We start from the raw sequence: 27,738 nt of genomic DNA, 5'->3' as shown, positions 1-27,738 counted from the left end.
ATTATTATCGTACAGCCCTCTTCGTGATCGTCAAGTCTACTTTACCTTCTAGCCTTCTTTGCTACTGTCATGCTCTTTCATTTCAGCTTCCTCAACTTCTGTTTCCCTATTAGGAATTACAATATTGCAATAACTAAATATAATACAGAAATTAGATTGTGAACTTTGGTATATATTTCTTGGATCATAACTTTAAAGGGTTTGGATTTTTATTTCTCTTAAATTTAAAATGCACTCTTTATTTTTTCTTATTTCTTAGGAATATTGCTCGTCATATCTACCACAATTTGCTCAAAAACACACAGCTTGGTCTTGGCCATTTTCACTTGAGGATGGTAAAAGCTAATTAGTCCAGACAAGTGGCACGCCCTTCTTGCATGGAAATTCTATTTTTGGAGACATCGTGTCGAATGGATATTACGCATAATGTTATAGTGCAGGAACATGGTTTCCAAGATATTGTTCTAGACTCAAGATTCCAAGATCACATATTAGGGAAGGTTCAACTCGAGCCAATATCTACAAATTGCCTTCAAGGAACTTGTACCAAAACCAATAGAGGGTTGATCCTACGGGACTTTGATTCATTTTGAGCATTTTATTTCATTATGCTTTTGGGTCTAAACAATTATAAATGTTTTTTCTGTTGATTTTACAACCTTTTATAAATTTAGTATTGATTAAAAAATTATCAAAATGTATGAAAATTATCTTATTCATTTCTATTTCATTCCTCTTATACTCCCAAATGAAATGAAGTAGATATGATCATGATCTCCTAAACATATCGTAAATAGAAAGGTGATAAAAATTATAATTATCGTAAACAAAGTAGGACATATATGTGGTTTTTCTTAAAGTGTTGAACCATTTCACTATTATTGATATAATTCTCATATTATTTCATTATCCAAACATGTCCTAAATTTAAGAGAAATATTGTTCTTCCTCTTACATTTTTTCTCTAATCATACATGTTGCAAATTAAAGAAATAACTACTTAAAATGCATCACGTCAATAAGTTTAACAAATTTTAAAATAAAAAATAAAAAAATTATTTTTCCTTTATTTCTTGCCGCTACCCCCAAAATATTATGTACATAATAAAGGTGATATCAAGTACAATATTCGTGGAACATTACGAGGTTTACAATTAAAAGTTATTCAGAGGAAGCAATCCGATGTTGCACATTTTTCTCAATGCAAGTAAAAAAAAAAATGAAATTCCAAATTTTGAATAGATTAATATATAGTGGTTAAACTTGATGTGAATGGTGCTTAATTTGTTTGTGGATCCATATTTGGACATAAATCTCAAGTGGACGTACGTGAATATTTAGAGGAATATTGATGTGGGAGGGAAGCTTTGTGGCTCTAAGCAAACTGGAACATAAAGTGAGTGACTAGGTGAGTAGTATAAATGTAAGTTTTAGCCATGATGAGATGATTGCAAATGGCAATCCAGATCGGGATTGGGGAGAAAATTACATTATTTATTGGGCTTGTAATTAGGAAATTCAGATTTGGGCTAAAATAAAAAATAAAAAAACTCTCAATAATAGTATATGAAACTTTGATGATGAGGACATCTAGTACCTTCAAGTTTGTAGGAGTGAAATTATTTCTTAAGATGATATTTGCTTTCAAACAATAATTTAGATTTGCTTTCAAACAATATTTCTTTTTTCTGTTTTCTTATTGTTAATTAAAAAAAAAAAGATTGTTTTTTTCTGTTTTCTTATTATAAATTAAAAAACAATTGTCATTCAAACATTTGTCTATGAAGGTTGAGCCTTATCTTTATATGAAATATGAGGTTGAGTTTCTGTTTAGACAAAGTGATATCTTTTAGACCTTTTTTTGTAAAGGGTTTCAGCGATAGTAAAGACCAGACCAATCACGAAAAGAAATATTATACTAGTGAAGTTTCAAATGTATTATTTTGATTTATGATGTCATGCTCGATATGGCGACAACCTAGAATATATCCAGTTATGGATTATAACATTAAAAAAATATTTATATTTTAATGAGAAATATATATAAAATAAATTTATAAATTAATATAATATAACATAATTATTTTTATCATAACATCAATCTTATTTATAGTATAAATTATATCAATTTATTAATTTAATTATATCAACAGCAACTTTTATTTCCATATATTCTTAATTTGAAAAACAAAGAAATTTGAGATATATTACACCAAAACTACAGCCAACTTTAAGCACCAAAATGCAGAAGCCCTCAGTTCATAAAAATTTGTGTTCATATTGATTATGTTTTTCTACGTTATTAGATTCTTCATATATATATATATATATATATATATATATACTAGTAGCGGAGCAAACTGCCTAATTGTGAGAAAATAACTTAATAATAAAATAATATACATGCCAAAATAATCATAATAACATACATTCAAAAATAAAATTATTTTGGTTTGGTTATATTTTCGTGTATTTTAATTGAAAGATTATTTTATTTAATATAATTAGTGGTTCTGTTATTTTAATTTTAACGTATTTTTTGTTAAATTATTTTATAATTTATAAGTTGTGAAATTTATTTTAATGTTCTTTCCTAATATTAATTATTATTTTTCATTTAAATTGTTTTTTATTTTAAATTATTTTATTATTAGATTTAATTATTTTATTTTATTAATATTGAGTTGTATTATTTTTATTTAATTTTTATTTATTTTTATTGTACTTGTTTATCTTGTTAGGCTTCTATTTTCGGGTGGAATTTGTTTTGGTGGATTTTTCTTTTGATTTTGGGATAAGCTCTTTCAGCTTTCGGGCCCAGCCCGTGTACCTTAAGCCCAGGCCCTTTATTCTCTTAAACGGCGCCGTTTTGGTTCATGGCCTTATCACTTTCTTTCTTTCTTCTTCCTCCTGCAGGCGCCGACTACTGCTCCTCCAATTTCATTTTTTATTCCTTTTCATTTTTTCTTCCTCTGTTTTTCGTGTATTGCTGCTGCTGCTGCTTCTCCCTGTTTCTACTTATTTGCATTTCTTTTGTTTTCTCTTCTTTTCTTCTTCTCCTGCCGCTCACCACCTGGTTCTTATTCCTCTCATTTTCGTGTTTTTCCTCTGCATATTTGGACTGTCGAAGCTCCTACATTTTCATCTGGCTAGCTTGCTTTTTATTCCTATGTTTTGGTTTCTTTTTTTGAACAAACCGAGCATTTATTCTCCTCTCTTTCGGTCCCAGACTAAGAGAGCAAAGCCACTGACCCCACCACGAAAACTACCGTCGAGCAACCAGCCGTGCCCAGCTAGCCAACCTCCACCGATAGCCACAGCAGCCCAGCAACACCGCACAACTCTTCCCTACATGGCAACAAACAGCTTGAAGCCTCTGTTTTGCTTCCTAAAAACAGAGCAAATGCTCCACCGTGCCCAACCAACGAGGGCACGAAGTTGCGGAGCCACCGTGAGCTTCCACCTTCAGATGTTGTCCTGGTTAATGCTCAACCATTTTCCGTCGTTTCCAGCTATTGCCATATTCATCCATATCCTCGATGAGCAGTTCTCCCTCACGCTAATCTCTATCCATTTTACCACTCTCTCATCTCTCTCTCATTTACCTCTTAAGCTTTCGGTCTCTCTCTCATGGTTCTCTCTCTGTAGCTCAACCGCATGCCACCCTCAGCTCCGTCGCCTCTCTTCCACGGCTTCTCTGCATTTTTTGTAAGTCCCTTTGCCGCCGCCAACTTGCTTCTTCTAGTGGCTGTGTGTGTGAGGAGTGCTCTATTTTTGACAAGGAAGAACAGGGGTTGGTTCATGTCGTGGTGGAGCTCACGGCGTCACCTTTTGGTGGTGGTTTCCGATGCAGAAATTTCATGGAATGAGGTGGTGGTGGCGTACAGGAATGAGCTTGATGTTGGGGTCTTGGCAGCGTTGGATGGTGCGAAGCTAAGGCGTCAAAGGGGAGGAACACGAGCTGTGTAATTTCCTCATAAAATTAGGGGTAAAACTGAAAAAAAAAATGTTAGACGAAAACCTATTCATCCAACATTCGCACTTTATATATATAGTGTGTATATATATATATAGTCCAATCCCTACCACCAATACAAATTAAGCTACATTAATTAGTACGTACTTGACTTATGGTCAACCCAAAGAAGGATTGGGATTCAGGTCGACAATCAAGGATCATATGAATGTTGTAACTTCTTCGTACCCTACCAATAATGTCGACATTAATTACGAATAAAATTCATGTGCCTAAATCATGTCCCCATGTCTTTAAATAAGAGCAAGTCAAATTCATGATTTTTCTTTTAATCTTTTTGCATTGGTAGGGACGAATCTGAATGTATCCAGAAGATTGTTGAACAAGTCTCAAGCAAACTACCAAATCGTACACGGTTGCATGTTGCGGATCATCCGGTTGGGTTGGAGTCTCGTGCAGAAGATATAATTAATACGTATTTAGGTATTGAGATCATTAATGAGACACGCATGATAGGAATTTTCGATATTGGAGGAATTGGTAAGACAACTACTGCAAAAGAAGTGTATAACCGCATTGCTAATAAGTTCATTTATGAGAATGCATCTCTGAATATTAATACTGCTGTTAATAGTGCTTTGTCTTTACAGCAAGAGTATGCTAGAGTGCAGGTGTTTTCTGGGTTTGATAAAAGGATTAATCATGTTGTGTATTGGCATCCCCCTCCAATGGATTATTTGAAATTAAATGTAGATGGTGCTACATTTAGTGAATCTTGTTCTGCTGGGGTTGGGGTTATTTTGAGAGATCATAATGGGGATGTTGTAGTAGCTGTTAGTAAGATGGAAAGGGAGGTTTATTCATCTGAATTTATTAAAGCCATTGCTTTGTTGAGAGGCCTCCAACTATGTGCTCAATGGGGGGTACCAAAAATTATTGTAGAATCTGATTCTTTGATCCTAGTCAACTCTTTGAATGAAGGGTATGAGTATTTAACTGAATTTGATTTTATCTTACAAGATATTCGAAGGCTAATGTATGGGTTTGAAGAAACAAGACTTGAGCATGTTCATCGCTTGGGTAATGGTGATGCCCATCAATTGGCAAGATATGCTAGGGAAGTTGAAGAAATTGTTATGTGGTGGGATTCATGTCCTTCTTTTGTAAGCCAAGCCATTTGGCTTGATAAATGTTCTTTTTGTAAGGACTCTTTGATTTGAATGAATATTAGACTTGTTATCAAAAAAAAAAAAAAAAGTTTGAAGGGAGTTGCTTTCTTGCCAATGTTAGAGAAAATTCAAAACTAGATAAGGGCGGTCAAGTGAAGTTGCAAGAGAAAATTCTTTCTAATATCCTAAGAGTTGATCCAAAGGTTGAGGTCAATGATGTGGATCAAGGAATCATTCTGATACAGGAGAAACTTTGCTGTAAAAAGATCCTTTTGATTCTTGATGACGTTGATGATTTGGACCAATTAAAATATCTAAGTGGGAGATCCGATTGGTTTGGATTGGGAAGTCGAATCATCATAACAACAAGAGATGCGCATCTACTAGTGCAGCTTGATTTTGGTAATTGGAAAATATATTCTATGAATACATTGGATTCTCAAGACGCTCTTAAGCTCTTTTCCTGGCATGCCTTCAAGCGTGACCAACCGGATAATGATTTTGTGGAACTCACAAAACTTGCAATGCAATATGCTGGTGGCCTTCCGCTAGCTTTGATTGTGGTAGGCTCAAATCTACGCAGAAGAGATAGATGTTTTTGGGAAAGCGAATTGGAAAAGTACGATAGAATTCAACATAAAAAGATCTATGATATACTCAAAATAAGTTTCGATGGATTAGATCATTATAGTAAAAAGATTTTTCTTGACATTGCATGTTTCTTCAAACAAAAAGGCAGAAAATATGTCACTAAAATATTGGACTGTTGTGGTTTCCATGCCTACGCCGGTATTATAAATCTCATAGATAAATCTCTCATAACTATTGATGAATATGACCGACTGATGATGCATGACTTAATAGAAGATATGGGTAAAGAAATTGTCCGACAAGAATCACCCGAAGAACCTGGCAAGCGGAGTAGATTATACTGTTATGAAGATGTTTTTGAAGTACTTAAAAAAAATAAGGTAAGATTTTACCTAGAAATATAATTCTACTTCCGAGTTCTGTTTTTTTTTTCAATTGAAGCTATTACTAAATTAAAAGAAATGGATCCAGAAATACATATAAATTATTAGATAGAAACATACGTACCCTCTGCATGAAATATTTTCTCAATGTTGTAAATAAAATAATTTTAATAAAGAAGTACAAATAAAAACATCAAAGCCAATTCCCCTTTTCTCCATTTTTCTAAAAAGGCAAAATGCTATGATTATCTGACCCATTTTAGTATTTTAAACTGAGTAATACGTATTAAAAGGAAGAAGTATATATGACTTGGACATTTGAACGTACACACTCATTTCTAGAAATCTGAATGATAAAAATAATAAGGCTATTCCTTTTGAAATCTAAAATAGAAACACCATATGAAGAAAGGTGAGGCTTATGTTTGCTATTTCCTTCTTAATAAATGAAATAGTAATGTACACACGTATTGTAAGAAAAATATATATAATCTTAGCTTGTTCAACTTATATATAGTTCATGAACACTTGCGCAAGTAGTGTTGAATTATAGGGAATTTATCTTTGATTTTTGATTGAATACTTGTGCATTCTCACATTAGGGAACAGAGCAAATTGAAGGCATATTGATAGATCTGCCTTGGAAGGACCGCGGGATACGTTTGGGTTCTGAGGACATGTTTGCAAAAATGGAAAAGCTCAGAATATTAATAGTTAGAAGTGACACTGACAGTTTTTGTGGCGGATTGAATTATCTCTCTAATGAGTTAAGAGTTCTTAATTGGTTCAAATGCCCTCTGAAGTTTTTGCCATCTTCTTTTCATGGAGAGAAACTCATTGATTTTAGTATCAGAGGAAATATTAGAGATTTAGGCACGAGATTGCAATCTAAGGTAAGTATTTTTATTTTCAATATCATGTCGATCTGTCTTAGTTTTAAGGTATGCTGCAAATGTCCTTTAATTGTTAATACATTTCCTTTTCTTTCTTCTTTTCAAACAGAACTTAACACGTATAGATCTCAGTTGCTGTGCATACTTGACAAATATATCGGATCTTTCAAGTTGCTCAAATCTAGAGAAGTTGTTTTTAAATGGATGTAAAAATTTAGTTGAGGTTCATGATTCTGTTGGATTTTTGGATAAGCTTGTTGAATTGGATTTTAGCTATTGTTACAGCCTAAAGAATTTGCCAAGAAGCTTTAAGTTGAGATCTCTAGAATTACTTAAACTTGACGGTTGTACTAGTCTTGAAAACTTTCCAGAAATTGAGTGTGAAATGGAATATTTGAAATGTGTCAAGTTAAATAGCTGCGTAATACAGGAGCTACCTTCATCCATTACATACCTCACTGGGCTTGAGACGTTATATATAAATAAGTGCATCAACCTTGTGCATTTTCCAGTAAATATTTTTCAGTTGGAACATCTACAGGATGTTTCCATCACTCATTGTCCAAATTTTGTAAATTTTGAAAAGGAGATGGGCATAATGGACAATTCGTGCCATGTACACAAGAAAATGAAAATTTCATCAAGTATGGAATTGTTGCCTCCAGAATCAAATAATTTATTTAGGACATTTAATTTCTCATCCAGTTTGAGGACTTTAAATCTATATGGTAGTGGTATTGTTAGCCTTGCTCCATGCATCGAAGGATTTGTTGGATTGTCTAAACTTTATTTGAGCTACTGCAAGCAACTTGAAGAAATTCTATGCCTTCCACCAAATATAGAAGAGGTAGATGCTAGTGGATGTTCCAGCCTAAAGAATTTCTTACCAGAATCAAATAATTTATCTCGCACATATAATTTCTCATCCAGTTTGAGGATTTTAAATCTATCTGGTAGTGGTATTGTTAGCCTTCCTCCATGCATCGAAAGATTTGTTGGATTGTCTAAACTTGATTTGAGCTACTGCAAGCAACTTGAAGAAATTCTACACCTTCCACCAAATATAAAATGGGTTGAAGCCAGTGGATGTGTGTTATTGGAACGCTTTCCTCAGGTATCGACAGAATCTTCATTTGGTACACCCGACTTAAAACGACTAACATGTATTAACTTATCGGAGTGTAATAAAATGCACGTGAATGTAGGGAATCATGCGCCAGATCCATTAATGGTACAGGTATACATCTCTCATCTATTTGATCTCTAATTTCTTTATGTTTCGTATTTGATAGCTTGTATTTGTTATCTAACATATATATAGTTGGTTTAATAGGAACGCTTTCGGGAGAAAGATTCAAGTAGAATTATATATCCAGGAAGTAGGATTCCAGAGTGGTTCAAGTATTGCAAGGAGACCACTTCATATACTAACTATATTGATATAGAAATTGATCATCATAATGAGTCCATGTGTTTTGGGCATCAGATCGTGGCATTAGTTTTGTGTTACGTTTTGGGCCCTCTTCCAACATGGACTCATTATTATAGTTTTACTATCAGAATAAATGGCCAGCGGATTGAAAGTTATTCACTGGACGCACATGATTGTGTATGTCTAAAATACATCGCTGGAAATTCTATTCATGATATGCTGTCAAGAAGTTACAGGAAGGGGAATAATAATATGAGGTTTACATTTGAAAGTGATTCAAAGAACGCAATCTTCAAAAGTGCTGGAGTCCATCTAATATACGAGAACATTGATTTTATTCAACTTTCAAAGAGATACCGAGATGATGGTGAGCATGACTTGGAACCCGATTGGAACCCACAACAGAAGCGGCAATCTTCAACCACGAGAATTGTGGAATTTGAGGATGCTAATGATGATTTAATTATTGAACATTTGGATTTAGAACTTCGACTTGGGTATGTGATAATGGCCGAATTTGTGTAGAATTTTACTAAATTAAATAAAGCATTATCACAATTATGTAGTCATGTTAATTCTTATATTTTTATTAGTCTTGAAATATTTATTTTTCTTCCTTAAATTTAAGTTTATATTAATGAAGGAATTGAAGTTCAGAAAGGAATCGAAGTTGCGGAAGGAATCAAAGTTGGTGGAAAGAACCGCAACGGTAACAGACTTGCAGCGCCTATATTTACATTTTGAGAAATTTTTATTCTTCTTTAGTTTCGTTTTAAATACTGCGTTGATGTTTATTTACATTCATATTTTAGAATTTAATTTCATGAACAAGCCTAGCTAAATTTTCAACTAAGGTTGAGAATGAAACCTCCTTGAAAATTAGTAATATTATTTATGAGATTGATTTTTACCAATTATCAATGCTTTCAATTGAGAGGGATAAAATTCTTGACATAGTTCAATCATGTTTTTATCATGATTTAGAATAATCTTAATCAGCTGATAGCTTTATTCATAATTTTGTTAAAAATAAAAACAATTGAAATAGAAATTGATCATAATGCGTCCATGTGTTTTGGGCATCAGATCGTGGCATTGTGTTTTGTGTTTTGGGCATCAGAATAAGAATAAACGGCCAGCAGATTAGAACTGATCATGAGATGCGGCTACAGACTTCAATGGACCCACATGATCGTGTATGGCTACAATACATAGTTGTAAATTCTATTGATCATGAGATTCTGTCAAGAAGTTACAGGGAGGGGAACAATAATATGAGATTTACATTTGAAGGTGATTTAGAGAAAGCAATCTTCAAAAGTGCTGGAGTCCATCTAATATACGGGAATGACAATTTCATTGATCCTATTCAACTTTCAAAGAGATATGCGCGAGATGATGGTGAGCATGACTTGGAACCCACAACAGAAGAGGCGGGGATCTTCAACTAGCTCTAGCATTATGGAAATTCAACGATGCTAATGATGATTTAATTAATGAAGATTTGGATTTAGAACTTCCACTTGGGTATGTGATGATAGCCAAATTGGACAGAAGTTTGCTAAATTAAATAAAGCATTATCACAATTATGTAGTGTTAATTTTTTTTTTTTTTTTTTCGTCTTGAAATATTTAGTTTTCTTACTTAAATTTGAACTTTATCTTAATGAAGCAATTGAAGTTCAGAAAGGAATCAAAGTTGCTGAAGGAATCAAAGTTGGGAAAGAACTATAACCATAATAGACTTTAACGGTAATAGACTTGTAGCTTTTACATTTTGATAGCAGTGGAATTTTTATTTTTCTTTAGTTTCATTTTAAATATTGCTTTGATATTTATTTACGTTCATTTTCTAGAATTTATTTTCATGGATACGCCTAGCTAAATTTTCAACTGAGGTTAAGGATGAACCTCATTAAAGATTAGTAATATTATTTATAAGATTGATTTTTTCTCCAATTATTGATGCGTTCAACAATTTATTGTTATTGCTTCATATCAATTGAAAGTGATAAAATTCTTGATATAAATTCAATCATATTTTTCTCATGATCTAGAATAGTATTAATCAGTTGAGAGCCTGATTGATAATTTTGTTAAAAATTACCACTCTTGGTTTTCTCCCGGGTTTGATAAAAGTCCTCTTTGGCAAGAGCCCTTAATCACTTCTAAAGTGATCTTTGGTTGATCTATTATGGTGTCGATGATCTAAAACAGTAAAGGGATGAAAAAAATAAATGTTTGAAGAAGGCTAATTGGTATTCCTAATGTACTTCCAACGATGAAGATAGGCTGATTTTCCTTTAAAGAAGCATCATTATGTCATATTACTTGACGTCATGAGGCATGAGTGCTCAGGGCATGTTTTAAAGTATTGCATGCATATTTAGCAATCAAAACCAGATATGAGAAAAGTTCGTGGAATAAATCTTTTCACTATTAGCATGTTTAGAACTTCAATTGCATTATCTCATGGTGACTTGTGAATAAGCATCCATTGACATTCCATGTATCTTAGAGAACATTTTTATGGGAAATTAGTACTCTTTCAAATGTATTTTTTAGTTTAAGTTAACATAGAATGAACCTATCTTGAATTGTTTTGCAATAGCTCAAAACTTGCATTCATAGGATGCTTGTGGAATTTGCAGCAATCTCCTCGACCACTTTACTGGAATTTCAGTACATATATATATACACCAGGAATATTGAAACATGTTCAAAGGCCTCCAAGACTATGTTTTTAGACCAAGACCAGATATTTAAAGGGAAATTTAAGTGCCTTGAAAACTATGTTTTACAGAACTAATGACCATAAGAAAGGTAAGTTGAACAAGGTTAGAATTGTACAACATTACATAAAAAGAGTTATAATTTTCTTGGATTCTTTTTGGGTTAACCAAATAGGATTTGTATTGGACCTGATTTCTTATCCCTTTTCGCCTTTTCAGCTTTCTATGAGACTATCACGTCTTCCCATATTGGAAAGGATGCTGGATGAGTTGTTATACTAGGCAGTAGAAGGTCACCATTAAAAGGCTGAAGTTAATGACCAAATTTGTGTGTGGAGGGAAGAAAGGTAATGTGCGTGGAGCTCATTTTCTTAACATTTCTGGCCAACGCATGCATTGAGATGAAATTAATTAATGTCTGTGCAAGTTAAGGGAATCTAAATTGTTGTTGATTTTCTTTTTCATCATACTGTAATTGTTGATCTTCTTGAGCTGCATTTGTCAAAATACAGGGTAATTGCTGAAAGTTTTTGGTTTGAGAAATGACATAAATCAAAGGTCCTAAAGCTCCGGATGGGATTATTATCATACATTTGTACTCGTCTCAACATTAGAATGAACTCTTGAGGAAATAATAATCCCTGCTTACTGGTTACTAATCATAAGATTATGTACTAATGCATAATGAAAGACTTCTATATTAGTATCACCAAATTGGCCTGCCATTTTGTGGTTATCTTGCTGGAGCTCTTGTATCTAATCACACCTTACTTGGTGGCTAATCGTATGTGGCAGAGGTAGTGGCGAAGCTAGGATTTTATTTCGATAGGTGCAAAATCTAACTAAAAGTTTTTTAAAAAAAGGTATGAACTATTTTTCTTTTGTAGAACATTTCTTCAATTATAATGACAATAAGTTCTTTACACTTCTTTAGATGAGGATGCATTGCTACATCTAATGGATGCAACTGCAGACATGCCACTGTTCCTGCAGCACCCCCTCCCTGTCATGTTGATGTAGGATATGCAAAGTAAGTAACCCAATACTGTTTCATTCCAAAAGATTGAATTTATTATCAATACCATAAACATAAACATGTAAGAGCCTAGATTGTTAAATTGGTAGAGTTTTATTAATCACTTTTCCTCTAGAAAATCCTACATATTTTGTTCTGTTAGAAAATGTATACAATGGATGAATCGGTTAGTTATTAATGCTTGCTAAATATGTTATAATTATAACAAGATATGTGTAATTAGTTAGTAATTGGTGATTTGTATTTAAGCTTTCGTTTTCATATTTGTGGTCTCGTCTTCTGAGGCATCAGAATCAGAAACCCTCCTAAAGTTCAAGGCCGCCCTTCAACCCAATGACGCATTAATCAACTGGAATGGCTCAACAACACCATGTTCTGAGCATAACGTAAATTGGGTTGGTGTTCATTGTGGGAAAGGAAAAGTTAAGGGTTTACGACTCGAGAATATGAGACTAAATGGTTTCATTGATGTGGACTTGCTCGCGTTACTGTCGAATTCGAGAACTATAAGCTTTATGAAGAATAATTTTAACCTTGCCAAAGCTTTTGGAGTTAAGGCTTGAGGATAACCATTTTGATGGTCAGATACCAGATTTTCAACAGAAGTCATTGAGTGCTTTTAACGTATCAAGCAATGAATTGGGATGGATTCAAGCTCCTTCTCTGGTGAGTCAACTTTTAATGAGATCATCTGTATATATATATATATATATATAATGTATCATGTGCATGCACATGTATATGTACTTACAGAAACGTGTTTCTTCAGTTGTATTTAATCTTCGCAGAGTTATCAGAAAATGGCTGCTTCTAACAAACTCTTAAGTGACAAAGTAATAGTTACAAATATGCAGTCTTATGTTTTGAACTAAAATATAGATTAAGCCTGTAAGTGATCTATTGGATTCCATATTGTTATGGTATAAGATTAATTGTTAGATCTATATCTATGTACTCAAAACTTTTGAGTTGAATATAATGTCTGAACATATATGATCATATCAAGGCATCACTAGCATCTAGCACTTTCCACATTGATATTGGACATTGATTAGCCAACTTAATCCTCCAGAGAATTGAAAACCCACATGAAACAATGCCTAAAGCCCGCATATGCATATATACAAGGGTAAATATGTGTGAAAACATTCAGGCAGTGATGGTTTGTCCTATCAATGGCAGGAAATTTAGAGCTATGTGGAATGCCTATGGGTAATTGTGACGAAGGCTCAATTCCAAGTGTCCTAGTGATTGTCATACTTGCAACGATGGCAACAATCGGAATAGGTGTGGTGGTCTTCATCAACCACAAGAGGCAACCTTCTTTATTGACAAAGGCTCTAGTACAGCCATTAAACTTGCAAAAGAAATCAGGCATAAAGGAATCAAACGAATCAAGGCAAGACTCAACAAACTACAGTGGAAATACCAAGAAGGTTGAGAATGTGAAGCTGGCCTTTGTCAGGGAAGATAGGGAGAGGTTTGATAAGCAGGAATTGCTTAAAGCCTCAGCTGAGATATTGAGCAGTCAATCATTTGGGTCTTTGTGTCTTCTTACAAGGATGCTTTGCACAATGGACAGGTGATGGTTGTGAAGCGGTTCAAACAAATGAATAATTTGGGGAAAGAGGAGTTTCAAGAGCATATGAGCAAGCTAGGGAGGTTGAGACACCCGAATCTGCTTCCTCTGGTGGCGTACTACCATATATAGGAAGGAAGAGAAGCTCTTAGCATTTTGACCATGCAGAAGGCCATCTTGGCCGTTCATCTACATGGTACACTGATCTCCTTTCTAAAATATGTTTGCTCACATGTGCATGTATATTAGTTCATGAATTGGTAGGCCCTCTGTATATGTTTCTTTATAAACATAGCATTTTTGTCATGCATGCATACATACATACATACATATATATCATATCCGCATCTGTTGTGTAATCACTTTCAATGCGTTCACTGACATCATTTTCAATGCAAAGAAGCACTATCACATCGTCCAATTATACCAATAGTTCTAATTATAAGCCAGTTTGGAGGAAAACTTTGTCATTCTTCAATTTACTGTTTATAATTAAAAAGCAATACTCAATCTGGTTGAACAAAGTCTGCAATTTTTTTTTCTTGTTCTTCCTTTATGGTAGTTCAGCCCCAAGACAACCTACATAGCCCTTTGTTCATGCCACTTGCTTTTCCATTCCTCCTCTGTTTTGTTCAAACCTCAAGTCGGCAACTTATGGCCATTAATTGGTCTCTCTCTGCCACATATTGAATATGTTCGACCACACCGAATGCTAAACTCTTGGCCACGATATTTGGTAACTGTTTAACTCTCTACGTCACTCTTTTAGTAACTGTTTAACTCTCTACGTCACTCTTTTATGGACTATTATATTCATTTGGTTAGATGATGTTGTGTTTTGAGTGTTTAAACACGGTTTGTACCAAGGGGCCTATGAGTTTGAACTTATGAAATCACGAGAATGCTTTGTCAAGGGGCTTATGAGTTTGAGAAAATATTTTTGAACGTAGAAACAAGAGAAATTAGTTCAACCTACTACTTGATGAGGTAGAATAAAATTCTGCTCAGTTTTTGGTCTAAGGCAGTTCGGTTTTTATTATAGTTTCTAACTATAGATTTAGCTCTATCATTTCCTTTACCTGAATCCCTTTTTAATTGGTTTAAACCCTCCATTTTATACTTGAAACCATTAGAAATCAGTGTTTGTTTGTGAGCCACCTTCTCAAGCTTAAACCAACGTGAACAACCATAGATTACAGCAAACCAGTAAAATGTGCAGCAGTGAACTAACAACCTATTTCACCTCTTCACCTCTTCCTCAACTACTCAACTCAAGCCTCTTGTAGCTATTGAACTGGCCTCATTCTAGACCACCTCAAGAGGTAGCACAACCACCATAGAAGCCACCAAAGCAGCAGGTAAGATCCCTCTTTTAATTCTGTCCAAAACTGTAGCATAGCAGCAAACTCTTTCTGCAATGCGTTTTCTCCTCTAAATTTATGCAATTGATTCCTTCCTACTAGTTTCTGTTTGGTAGACTCTCTAGCTTGTTTATCTCCATTTGATCACTTCTAAATCCTTGCTTGTGTAATTAGGAATGTATTAGAAAGAGGGAAGGTTTGAAAACAAGAAAATACACAAGCTCTTGGCTGTCCTTCCAGTGCAGAAAAAATTCAGCAACTTCAACCCTTGATTCCTATTAAGTTTCAGCACCTTAGTTTGCTTTTATTTCATCTCTTCAACTCAGCCTCAATATGTGACATTAGGACAACCAAATGACCTTAAAATCTCAGACCAAAACCAGCTCTTAAGTAGCTGAAACTAAGGGGAACAGCAACACACACAACAACAGCAGAAAGTTGTAAGAGACAGCAGCAGTAACAGTCTCATTTTGTTTTCCCTCTCCTTCTCACATGTAATCTCTTCTTACTCCAAGGACCCTCATCTATACAATATATTCTAGTCCAGTGGATGAAATATTCGAGCTCAGAATGAAGCAAAACAGAAAACAAAAACATCCTATCTGCGGCAGCAGTTTTCATATTTGAACCCCTCATTGTTTACTGTAATTTCTAATCCTCTTAACTCAAGCCTCCTCACCTCTAACTTCATTTGGTTGAGTAGTAGAAAGTATGGTGGAGGAAATGATAATTTGGAGCAAGAAAACATCTATGTTAGTTGCAATTTTATAGTGTTAATTCTTATATTTTTCTTTGTTTTGAAATATTTATTTTTCTTACTTAAATTTGAATTGTATCTTGATGAAGGAATTGAAGTTTGGAAATGAATCAAAGTTGCGGAAGGAATCAAAGAAGGGAAAGAATTGTAACCATAACAAACTTCAACGGTAACAGACTTATAGCTATTTTTACGTTTTGAGAGCAGTGTAATTTTAATTTTTTTTAGTTTCATTTTAAATATGAATTTGATATTTATTTACGTTCATATTTTAGAATTTATTTTCATGAATATGCCTAGCTAAATTTTCAACAAAGGTTAAGGATGAAACCTCATTAAAGATTAGTAATATTATTTATGAGATTTATTTTTTTTTTCAATTATTGATGCGTTCAATGATTTATTATTCTTGCTTCATATCAATTGAGAGGGATAAAATTCTTAATATAAATTCAATCATATTTTCATGATCTAGAATAATTTTAATCAGTTGAGATCCCGATTCATAATTTTGTTAAATATATAATTATCCGTTAATAGTTTTTTCATTATTTAGATTAAATTGCATATTTAAAATTTATTTTAGTTTTTTATTGTGATTATAGAACTTAATTTAGAACTTAATTTTTTGTACTAGATTAGAATTTATTTTAGTTTGTATACTAGTCCCGTGCATATGACACAAATGTAGATTTATCGTGGCTTTCAGATGAAGAGATTGAAGGACATGATTGCATCTGACTAGTTGTTTGTGGGGATTTTTCTTTCAGTTCACTTCTCTGAGATCTAGTGGAGTATGAAATTTCCTTTATGACGAGCATTTCTTTTAATTTTGGCTTTGGATTGCCAGCCGGGGAAAAGTAAAGTTGTTGATTTTAATAACTATAATGTAGCTTTTTTGTTTCCTACTTTACTTGTTTTTTGGTAGTCTGGATAGACCAAAAAGATTCCTTTTGGTGCTGTAGGGGTTGCAGTTTTTCAGGATCAAGATATTGGTTTTTTTGGAGTTTTGTGATCGTAAAGTTTGGATCACTTATGGCGTAGGTTGTTTACATGTAAAGTTGTGGTTTGCTTGGTTTTGGTTTATAAATAAATAGGCGTGTTTAAATTGGTTTTATTGATTTATTTATTTAGTTTAATGTATAGGTTGTTTTTATTTTATTGGATTTTGATGCTTGGGATGGTTTTTCTTGAATATTTGTAAATCTCATGTGTCCTGCTTGTTACCACGGTATTCATCCGCCATAAGTGAGGACAATTAATAAAATTGGGGTACCGTCCTCTTCTTAAAAAAAAAAAAAAAAAAAACTTATGGCTTGTGTGCCTTTCCAAACTCTGATAATTTCCGTGGTTAAGATCATTATGTACTACCGATTCATACTTTCATGAATTATAAATACGGATTTTTGGCAGACAATTGTGGCGACGAAAAGAGAAAATTTTGCTTTTGAGTTGTTGGTTTTCACTGTATAGCAAGTTGTGGCTTGATTTCTCAGGATCAAGAACATTCATGGTGGACAAGACAATTGGTGAATTGTAACAACTTATTGCTCATTATGACGTAACCAGGATATTGTTCTGTTTTGTATAACTAGGAAGTAGCCTTTGGTTAAATTGTTCATTTTAATGTAACCAGTGGTTAATTGCAAAGTAGTGTCAAATGCAATGGTCTTTGTCTTTTTACCACATTTTGTATTAGTATTTGGCTATGTTTTACTGTGAAGGTTTAAATATGTAGACACAACATGCAGTCTGGGAGAGTCTGATGGGCATAGTTCACAAAAGGTTACCAATAAGCTTGTAGTCTTGAAGTGGTGCTGCTCACCACTTCCACCACTCACTAGGTTTTTCCTTGGCTCCTTCATTCTTGGTGGCTCAAAATCAGTCGACAGTTCCTCCTCTGTCTGCAAATGGCAAAATCAATAAGAACATTGGCTCATTGACAAACAAAAAAGTGCAAATGGAAGTGTATTTACAAGATGGCCAAAGCCATGAATTACATGTTAGTATATTTAACCAAATCCACCAAAAAATATGAAGGAGTATGCTATACCAGACTTCCGAGGAAATGGTCAATTTTTTTCTTCATTTCCTCTGTTTCTTGAAATATGCCTTAATATTATATACCCATATCTGGCTAACTCAAGAAAATTAAAGCCCTACATAAAGACTAATAAGGCTAGCCTAGACCTCATAAACCAAACAAAAAAAAAAGAAAAAGAAAAAGAAAAGATCACAGTAAATAAAATTTGAAAGAGCAAAATGCAAATAAATACAAGAAATTTTTTTAACAAACACGGAAACAAGATACAGGGATATAAAAAAACTAAATAAAAATGAAGAACAAATTTTAATAGAAAATAGTTCCAAACTAGAGAAAAATACGATTGAACTCATGACATTACTATATTACCTTTAGTTTCGCCCCCCAATAGTCAATTTGGATGATGGGAAAGGTTGGAACACAGCAGAGACTAAGATATGAACCCACAATCCTCTAACCCTCCCAAAAGATAATTTCCATTAATTGTATTAGAAAGAAATCATATTTCAAATTACCTCAATTTTATTTCCTTCCATATCAGTTTTTCTCAGCAACCCACAAGAGGGTGAAGTAAGAAACAAAATAAAAATAAACCAATAGAGGAAAAAAAAAACGAAGAAATACAACTTTTTTGTCTTTTCTTATGCAAGACCTTTCTTGAAACTAGAGAAAATCATACAAGGTATCAAAAATACTAACCCCATATTTTTCAAGACTTCATTTTTTTTCCCCAAAGTTTATGGTTGGTTACTGTCAATGCTTTTTGGGTGTCTGATTGTTGAGATGTTACATGTTACCTAGAAAATTAGATGTAGTGGAACTTGAATTGAAATATCTCTCTCTCTCTCTCTCTCTCTCTCTCTCTCTCTCTCTCTCTCTCTCTCTCTCTCTCTCTCTCTCTCTCTCTCTCTCATTTTTTCGCTTAATTTCATTATGAAGAATTACTAAACTTTGCACGACAACAAAAAATCGTCTGTTATAATCTAAGTTTTTTTTTTTTTTAAGAGCCGGTAGCCACCCACATAGTAGCCCCGTCCCAAGTTTATTAAATAACCCTCAATTGTGGCGGAGGAATATCATAAATAATCTCAAAAAAGAACAAAAAATTACTTTTCTCTAATAAAAGCCATCCCAACCGATCCATATGGATCAAACCTCTCAACCGTGTGTTCTCAACTCCCAAGCCAACAAAATCCGAATTTACACCCTGTGTTCATTCCTTTGCCAAAAAATCAGCTACCATATTTGCTTCCCGAAAAATGTGCCTAAACCTTGCATTAATCTCCATGGCAATCTCCTTAATCTCCTTCCAAAAATCCCAAAGAAACCAAAGTTGACAAATTCCGGAGGTGAGCCAATTCATAACCACTGAGGAATCTAATTCTACTAGAACATTCTGAACTCGTAAATGTTTACAAAGTTGGAGCCCATCTAATAAAGCACGACATTTGGCAACCGTATTAGAAGCAATCCCGTAACAATGCGCAAACCTAGCAATACATCTACCATTTGAATCCCAGATCACACCACCACCCCCTGCCTCTCACGAATTTGTACTAGCACCACCATCAACATTTAATTTTACCATTCCCGCATGCGGCACCTCCCATTTAACATAATTAACTTTTTTCTTATGCGTTGGAAGTATCGGTAAATTCAAGCTCTTCATCACCACGCTATCTCCCTTCCTCATTTGCTGAAATTTTTGCAAAGAACAAGAAGCATCTTTAAGAAGACATTTTACATGCCGAATCGTATCTTCTATTTTGAAAGTAACTCCTTCCATTCTCATTGAACATCTAGCCTTCCATAAAGACCAAGAAATCAAAATTGAAAGTGCACCCCGTATCCATCCTGCTTGTGTTCTATTTGTTGCTCTCTGCCACCAACATATCATCATACCCTTCCAATTTTTGATATGTGGTAATCGAATTTGGCAGATATTTGCAAAATACCTCCAAACCATTTGAGCACTCGGCCCCTCACACAATAAGTGTTGCAATGACTCCACACTCGGCAATACATAGCAATGACATTTAGACGCAAGCGGGATATCTAAACGCTGAACGATATCATCTGTCGGCACAACCCCTCTTTTCGCCCTCCAACAGAAAAAAAAAAAAAAAAAAAAAAAAAAAAAAAAAAAAAAAAAAAGATATTTTCTTGGGGATATTAGCTTGCCATAACCACTTTTTCCAGTCACAAGGTTGTCCCCTTTGCCTAGAAATCTCCCAGGCAGATTTTATTGTGAAATTACCCTCCAACGAATGCTTCCAAATCAACACATCTGATTTATTAGTCTTCAGCCTCACGCCAGCTTCATTAAACTGCTGCAGCACCTTAGGCGGAACCAATTCACAAATAATCTCATTTTTCATACCCCTATCATCAATCACTTTAGCAACTGAAAGGGCGCTATCACCTTTCACCGAACAAAAATCTTGCAAAGGACCACACCCAACCCAATTATCCATCCAAAAATTTAAATTCTCATTTCCAACCATCCATTTAGAGTTCTGGAGTACTCTCGGCATTAACTCAAAAATACCCTTCCAAAACCGTGACCCCTTTTGCAACTGAATAGCTTTATAAACATGTTCTCGCCCAAGATATTTTTTCCTGAAGAAATCTGCCCAAATAGAACCTTCCTTAAGCAACTTCCAACCAATCTTCATAAAGAGAGAATCCTGCACCTCCATCAAGTCTTTAACACCAAGACCCCCCTCCTCCACAGGCTTACAAATCACGGTTTCTTACTTGTGCTTTCTAGCCTCCATCGAGGATCCCCAAAGGAAGTCTGAAAAAATTCTTTTAATCATTACAAACACAGCTTTAGGCATTTTCAACACCGACAGCATATGAATCAGCATGCTATTCAACACGTCTTAGAAGAATGATCTTCCCCCCAAAAGATAATATCTTACTCTTCCACCCCGCCAGTTTTTTATGTATCCTAGCCAAAAACCCATTAAATAAATTGATTTTTAACTGACCCACATACAAAGGAATTCCTAGGTACCTACACGGCCAAACTCCCTCTTCAAACCCAGATATCAATTTGAGATCACTCTTCCGTTCCACACCAATAGAGGAGGAGAAATAAATAGTAGATTTACTTGGATTAATCAACTGACCAGACATCTCCTCATAACGATGCAAAGTTGACATGAGCCTCCTAATAGAACCCTTGCCACCATTGGCAAAAATTGAAATATCATCCGCATATAAGAAATGCGATATGAGAGTACCACCACCCGGGTGATAGCCTTTGATATGACCCAATCTGAATTGCTGGTGCAACATGCACGAGAGAATTTCCTGAGACAAGATAAATAAATAAGGTGATAAAGGATCACCTTGCCGAATTCCACGTAATGCCTGAAAAAAAAAAAAAAAAAAAAAAAAAAAAAAAAAAAAAAAAAAAAAAAAAAAAACCTTTAGAACAACCATTCAACATTACTGAATAAAAAGGGGAAGAGATAGCATTATAAACTAGATTCCTCCAAGCCTCGGAAAAACCCAACCGACGTAAAACTTCCATAAGGAATTTCCAATTCACACGATCATACGCCTTTGCCATATCAATCTTCAACATCACATTACCACCTCGAACCTTCCGATTTATTCCTTGCACCAACTCCTGAGCCAAAGCCATATTATCAAAGATGCTACAACCTAGAATAAACGCTGCCTATTCCTTTGAGATAATTCTTTCAAGCACAGGGGCCAATTGACCAACCATAATCTTTGTCATAATTTTATACACCACCGAACAAAGGCTAATTGGCCTAAACTGTCCAAACCCCACAGGTTCTTCCACCTTAGGAATCAAAGCCAAATTTGTCGCCCCGAAGAAAGTAGAGAAAGGTTGCCCTGCAAAAAAAATCATTTGCCATCTTTACAAGATCCTCTTTCACAATATCCCAAGCCAAATTAAAAAAAGAAGCTGAAAAGCCATCTGGGCCAGGACTGCTATCTATAGGAATAGACTGAAGGGCAGCCTGCACTTCTTCAACAGACGGCGATCTACATAAATTTGCATTCTCATCTGCAATTACGACCGGAAGAAGCAGGTCCATCTAGAGAAAATCTGTATTTACGCTAGAGCACGTGAAAACCCTCTGAAAAAAACTCACTGCCTCCGTATGAATATGCTCAACCGAATCAAGCACTCTACCATCCTCCAGAACCATTTTCTCTACTTTATTTTTCAATTCTTCACTCTCAACGCAGCATGGAAAAAAGTAGAATTAGAATCTCCTTCTATTAGCCATTTAATCCTTGACTTTTGACAAGCCAAAATTTCCTCTCAATGAATCCACTGCAGGTGTGAATGTTTAACATCAAGCAACTCATTTTTAGTCTAGACAGAATACGTCCTTACCACCTCCTCCTCCAACAAAAGAACACGATCTCCTAGCTTCTAAATTTCCACCTCAACACGGCTACAAACTTCTTTATTCCATCTCAGCAACTCACCTTTTAGACATTTAAGTTTTTTACTAATCCGCACCATAGCACTTCCCTCCACACTACCCTCCCAACACCTCCGCACCAATGGAAGAAAGCCATCATGAGAACCCCACATCCGAAGAAACCGAAAAGGCTTCACAATATGCTCTCTATTACTACAAAAATGAATCAACATAGGCGAGTGATCGGATGACGTACGTGGAAGATAGCTAGAACTCGCCCCCTCAAAACCATTAAGAAAATGAAAATTCACCAAAATTCGATCCAGTCTAGCCCAAATTCACCTCCCACCAAGACGTCCATTACACCAAGACAAACGATTCCCTTCGAAAGGGAGATCAAGCAGTGCACAATCATGAATACATTGATTAAAATCAGTCTTAGCCTGAGAAGCCTGAAACACACCCCCTACTTTTTCGCTATCATTACGAATAATATTAAAATCCCCCCCAACCAACCACGGCAACCCTTGAGGATTTTGCATCCTAAGATAATCTGATAGTTCAATCCTTCTTTCATGGAAGCAACTGGCATACACAAACGAAGCAAATACACGTCTCGAACCAAAAGAGAACCACCCTGAAATGGCTTGATCAGAAATAGAAGATAGCTCGAACTTTACTTCATCCGTCCAAAACAACCAAATTCCCCCCCCCCCAACATCTGAGTTATTAACAAAGGACGGTAACCGCATCCATCTCGCCCACCGGCTACATTTATTAGCAATAAGAAAAGGTTCTAAAATAGCCACCACCAACGGATGACTTTTATTCAAGATAAGCCGAAGCCTAAATTTTGACAAAATAATACCCCTAATATTCCATATGAGAATATACATAAAAATCAAATTAATTTTTTGGAGCGAGTACGACGCTCCAGCACAACAATAGATTTCTCTTTTCTCACCCCCTTCACCTTCTTCAATGGAACACTCATATCTAGGTCAGAATCAAAAATTTTAGCAGCCAACTCATTTAACTCACCTTCTTGTTCCCCATCAGAAACTGCCCGGGAAGGAGCAACCACCTCCCTCATATTAGTATCTACAAAAACATCTTCTCCGGCCAATCCACCAAGCTCAAACTCTAAAGCCTCATCCACCATCCGCAACATACTACTAGAACCAGAAGCAGCCATACTCTGTTCCATTTCTGAACCGAACGAGTCATCATCAACCATATCACTCCATTTGCCCATACTAGCATCATGATTATGCACCAACAAAACAATCTCCAGCAAGCCATCTTGTTCCAAATCTTGTCTACGCAGTTCCAACTTATTATTTGAAGTTCACGGAATAGAGGTATTTACCCCTGGAATTTCCTGCACCGACCCACCTGGCTCTTTCTCACAAAACTCATCCTCACAATGATCATGAACCACACCTGATTGTGAAATAAATAAAAGAGACTCAACACCCCCTACTCCATTTTTTTGTCGTGCATGAATCTTCTCCAAAATTACCGAACGATGAGACCTTGATGCCTCTCCTCTTTCAGCCTGCGCTACCAACATATCATCCTTCCTTATTGTATTTGTAACCTCCTTCTAGGCCAATTTCCTAGATTTTTTATTTCCCCCATCCACCGAAACAACTTTTTTCTGCTTCAAATCATGGCCACTCTTACACTTAGATTCTTGGCGCCCCTGTCTACGACATGAAACACAATAGCTAGGTACCACCTCATAATAAACCTCTTGAAAATGACTAGACCTGCCATGAGGAGGACCCAACCAGAACGAATGCCTCAAAGGACAAGAAATATCCAGTTCAACACAGATTCGAGCCATCTCAGGCCGTGTGACACAAGCCGTAGCATTGTCACTCTTCAAGAATTTCCCAAAACCATCTCCAATACTCCGTAAAATTGATTCTTGAAAATAATTTGGAGGAAGTCCAGGCAATGTCATCCACACCTAGACCCAAGGCGAATCATCCTCTTCAATAAAATCTGGAGTCCAATGAAAAACTCGGAATGGCACACCAAGGATTTCAGAGTTCCCTCTAGCCATTACCGAAATAAAATCCTCTTCCTGAACCATCCTCACCAAAATATTACGTGGATTTCGCAATTGTCCAATAACCGGTATTGTTTTCAGCCTCCAACGACTTTGGATAAATCCCCTAATCTGATCAAGCGAAGGCCTTCTACGTAGAAATTTTAAAACCACTGAGAGCTGGAATAGTTTCGACGACAATTGCACCTCTGCTTTGGAATAAACAAAGAACATCTCTCCATCTTGAAACTTCGGATCTCTATGCGGGATTGGAACGTGAGGGAGCATCTGAGGGTTTGAACCCACCACTTCCGCAAATCGGCATCCTGTATTCTTCGTCACAGCCTTCCCATCCGTAGAAGCCAAATGTCCCTTTGCCAGATTCGTGCAAATCTCCCCTTCCTTCCCACAGCCAGCCGGTGATGGCAGAGGGCCGGCGCCCAGCACCATGCACGAGAACCCTAGATCGCCTCAAAGTTGAGAGAAAAAATCCCTAGCGCCACGTCACTTTTTTTTGGGAGTTTCACTTGTAATGCTCAAGTCTTCCGTTATAATCTAAGTTACAAGAAGTGTTATCGAAAAAAAAAAAAATTACTTCGACGAATAAAAATAGGGAACAAAGATTAATGACAACATATATACAATGGCTTAATTTGCTTCTCCACTATACTTCAAATTCCATTTCTTGTCCCTTTTTCTAAGTATTGAGTTTGATAAGAGATTGGAATCCGTAAAAGGATTTTTTTGGTTCTTGATGATGTTGATTGTTCAAACCGATTAGTAAAACTATGTGGAAGTTGCAATTGGTTTGGTTTAGGTAGTCGAATAATCATAACAACAAGAGATGAGCATCTACTAGATAAGCATGATGTTGGTTTGAAATATCCTATGAATGTATTGGATCCTATTGACTGATGTTAAGCTCTTTACTTGGCATGCCTACAAATGTGACAAACCTGATGATGGTTTTGTGGAACTCACAAAACTTGAATTGCAATATGCTGGTGGCCTTCCACTCACTTTAATTGTGGTAGGCTCAAATCTACATGGAAGAGATATACATTATTGGAAAAACGAATTGGAGAAGTACAAAAAAATTCCAAATAAAAAGAACTATGAAATACTCAAAATAAGTTACATGGATTACATGATTATGAATCATCACAGCGGATTACATGATTATGAGCAAAATATATTCCTTGACATTGCATGTTTCTTCAAAGGACAAAATAGAAAATATGTCCCTAAAATACTACGCAAGTGTGGTTTCTTTCCAAATTTTGGTATCAAAAACCTCATTGATAAATGCCTCATAAGATATGACCCCTTGATGATGCATCACTTACTTGAGGATATGGGTAAAGAAATTATTCGGGAAGAATCATCCAAAGAACCTGGCAGACGAAGTAGGTTATGGTCTCATGAAGATGTTCGTTACATATTTGAAGAAAATAAGGTATGTTTCACTTTAGAAATATATTTTTATTTCTCAGTTTTTCTTTTTTCCAAATTGAAGCTACAATATTTAAAAAAAAAATAGAAAAAATAATAACTTTAGTAGGTGTTGAACTATATTAGGAAACTTATCTACAGTATTTGATACAATGCTTGTGCATTCTCTCACTAGGGTACCGAGCAAATAGAACGCATGATACGCTTGAGTCCCAACGTGCTTGCAAAGATGAAGAAACTGAGAATATTAATAAACCATAATGCAAGTTTTTGTGACGGATTGAATTATCTCTCCAATGAGTTGAGAGTTCTTTGATTGACCCAAATGTTCTTTGCCATCAAATTTTCATGGACGGAAACTCTTTGTTTTAAGAATGGAAAGAAGCATGATTAGAGATATCGGCATGACATTGTTATCTATGGTATGTATTTTTATTTTCAACATGTAGATTTGTCTTCCTTTAAGGTATGCTGCAAATTTCCTTTAATAGTTTAATTTATTTGTTTTATTTTCTTCTTTTTAAACTTAACTTTAAAAGTAAGAATTTCAAGAACTGTAAATACTTGACAAAAATATTGGATCTTTCAAGGTGCCCAAATCTAAAGTAGTTGATTCTCGTTGGATGTAAAAATTTAGTTGAGATCGTGATTCTGTTGAATTTTTGGATAAACTTGTTGAATTGAATTTTGATAATTGCTCTGATCTAAAGAATTTGCCAAGAAGCTTCAAGTTGAGATTTCTAAAATTACTTAAACTTGGATGTTGTCCAAGCCTTGAAAAATTCCCCGAAATTGAGTGTGAAATGAAACATTTGAACAATGTCAACTTAGAGGGTACATTGATACAAAAGCTATGTTCCTCCATTACATACCTCACTGGGCTCCAATTGTTATATTTATGAATGGGTGCAAAAGCCTTGTGTTTCTTCCAATAAATATTTTTCAGTTGGAACTTCTAGAGAAAGTTGGCTTCATGAATTGTTGAAATTTTGTAAATCTTGCAAAGGAGGTGAGGCATAATGGACAATCCATGCCATGTATACAGGAAAATGAAATTTCATCAAATATGCCATGTATACAGAATATTGTTTCTCCATCTGCAAAATCAAAGAATTTATTTAGGATCTATCCAAGAGTGGTATTGTTAGCCTTCCTCCATGCATAGAAGGACTTGTTGGATTGTGTCAGCTTCATTTGAAAGACTGCAAGCAATTGCTGTGATCGTGGCAATAGCTTTGTGCGTTGTTTTGGGAACCTTTACGGTGGATTTCACTCCTATAACTATCTCGACTCGCACTTCAACGGACCCACATCGTGTATGGCTGCAATACATAGCTGCAAATTCTATTGGGATACAGCCAAGGCAAGGGGAGGGGATGGTTTGCTAGAGTGATGATTTCATGAATAGTATTCAACTTTCAAAGTGATACCGAGACAATGATTATCATTACTTTACATGCAAAATGACTTATTCGATTGCCTTCCCAAGAGTCTCCTCCTCCTCTTCTTTAACTTTCAATGGAGTTACGATGCATGCTTGAGCTTTCCAGATAAGGATACCTGCAATAATTTTACTACTCATCTTTACAGTGCTTTCCATAAAAAAGAAATCAATTCTTATATAGATGACGAGACTATAAGAATTTCATCTCTAACTTTTAAAGGGCGCCATTAAAAGGTCAAGGCTTTCCATCCTTTTATTTTCTAATAAATGTGGGCCCACATGGTATTTTGAAGAGCTGAGGAAGATCCTAGAGTATAAACAATCAAATCAACAAATGGCGGTAGTTTTTTTATTTATTTTTTTTTGGGGGGGGGGGGGCGAGGGGTGGGATTATCTTCTTGTATTTTTTTAACACATA

At 35.2% G+C, this 27,738-nt stretch overlaps 2 protein-coding genes across 38 annotated transcripts in view; both read left to right on the top strand.

The window, feature by feature from the left end:
* The window catches only part of LOC122295749 (disease resistance protein RUN1-like), a 101,272-nt gene that overhangs the window by 34,563 nt on the left and 38,971 nt on the right, over nucleotides 1–27,738 (top strand). For 18 of the 37 annotated variants that reach the window (XM_043104922.1, XM_043104910.1, XM_043104894.1 and 15 more), the window contains 2 exons: nucleotides 11,396–11,523; nucleotides 12,111–12,200. The gene's annotated coding sequence lies outside the window, so the exon portion shown is untranslated. The other 19 variants (XM_043104918.1, XM_043104921.1, XM_043104920.1 and 16 more) reach the window with 13 other exon arrangements.
* On the top strand, nucleotides 8,426–16,594 carry LOC122295763. Its single transcript, XM_043104998.1, has 2 exons — nucleotides 8,426–8,941; nucleotides 15,999–16,594. The coding sequence occupies exons 1-2, from the start codon at nucleotides 8,481–8,483 to the stop codon at nucleotides 16,003–16,005; spliced, it is 468 nt and encodes a 155-aa protein (XP_042960932.1). The 5' UTR covers nucleotides 8,426–8,480; the 3' UTR covers nucleotides 16,006–16,594.

The sequence above is a fragment of the Carya illinoinensis genome, chromosome 15 (genome assembly GCF_018687715.1).
Source record: "Carya illinoinensis cultivar Pawnee chromosome 15, C.illinoinensisPawnee_v1, whole genome shotgun sequence".
Taxonomy (NCBI): Eukaryota; Viridiplantae; Streptophyta; class Magnoliopsida; order Fagales; family Juglandaceae; genus Carya; species Carya illinoinensis.
Note: the sequence above shows the minus strand (reverse complement) of the source record. Positions and strands in the feature narration are given on the sequence as shown.

What these genes read in the sequence shown, in the direction of transcription:
- LOC122295763 (XM_043104998.1), top strand. Translation starts at nt 8,481, where the DNA reads ATGTGTTTTGGGCATCAGATCGTGGCATTAGTTTTGTGTTACGTTTTG.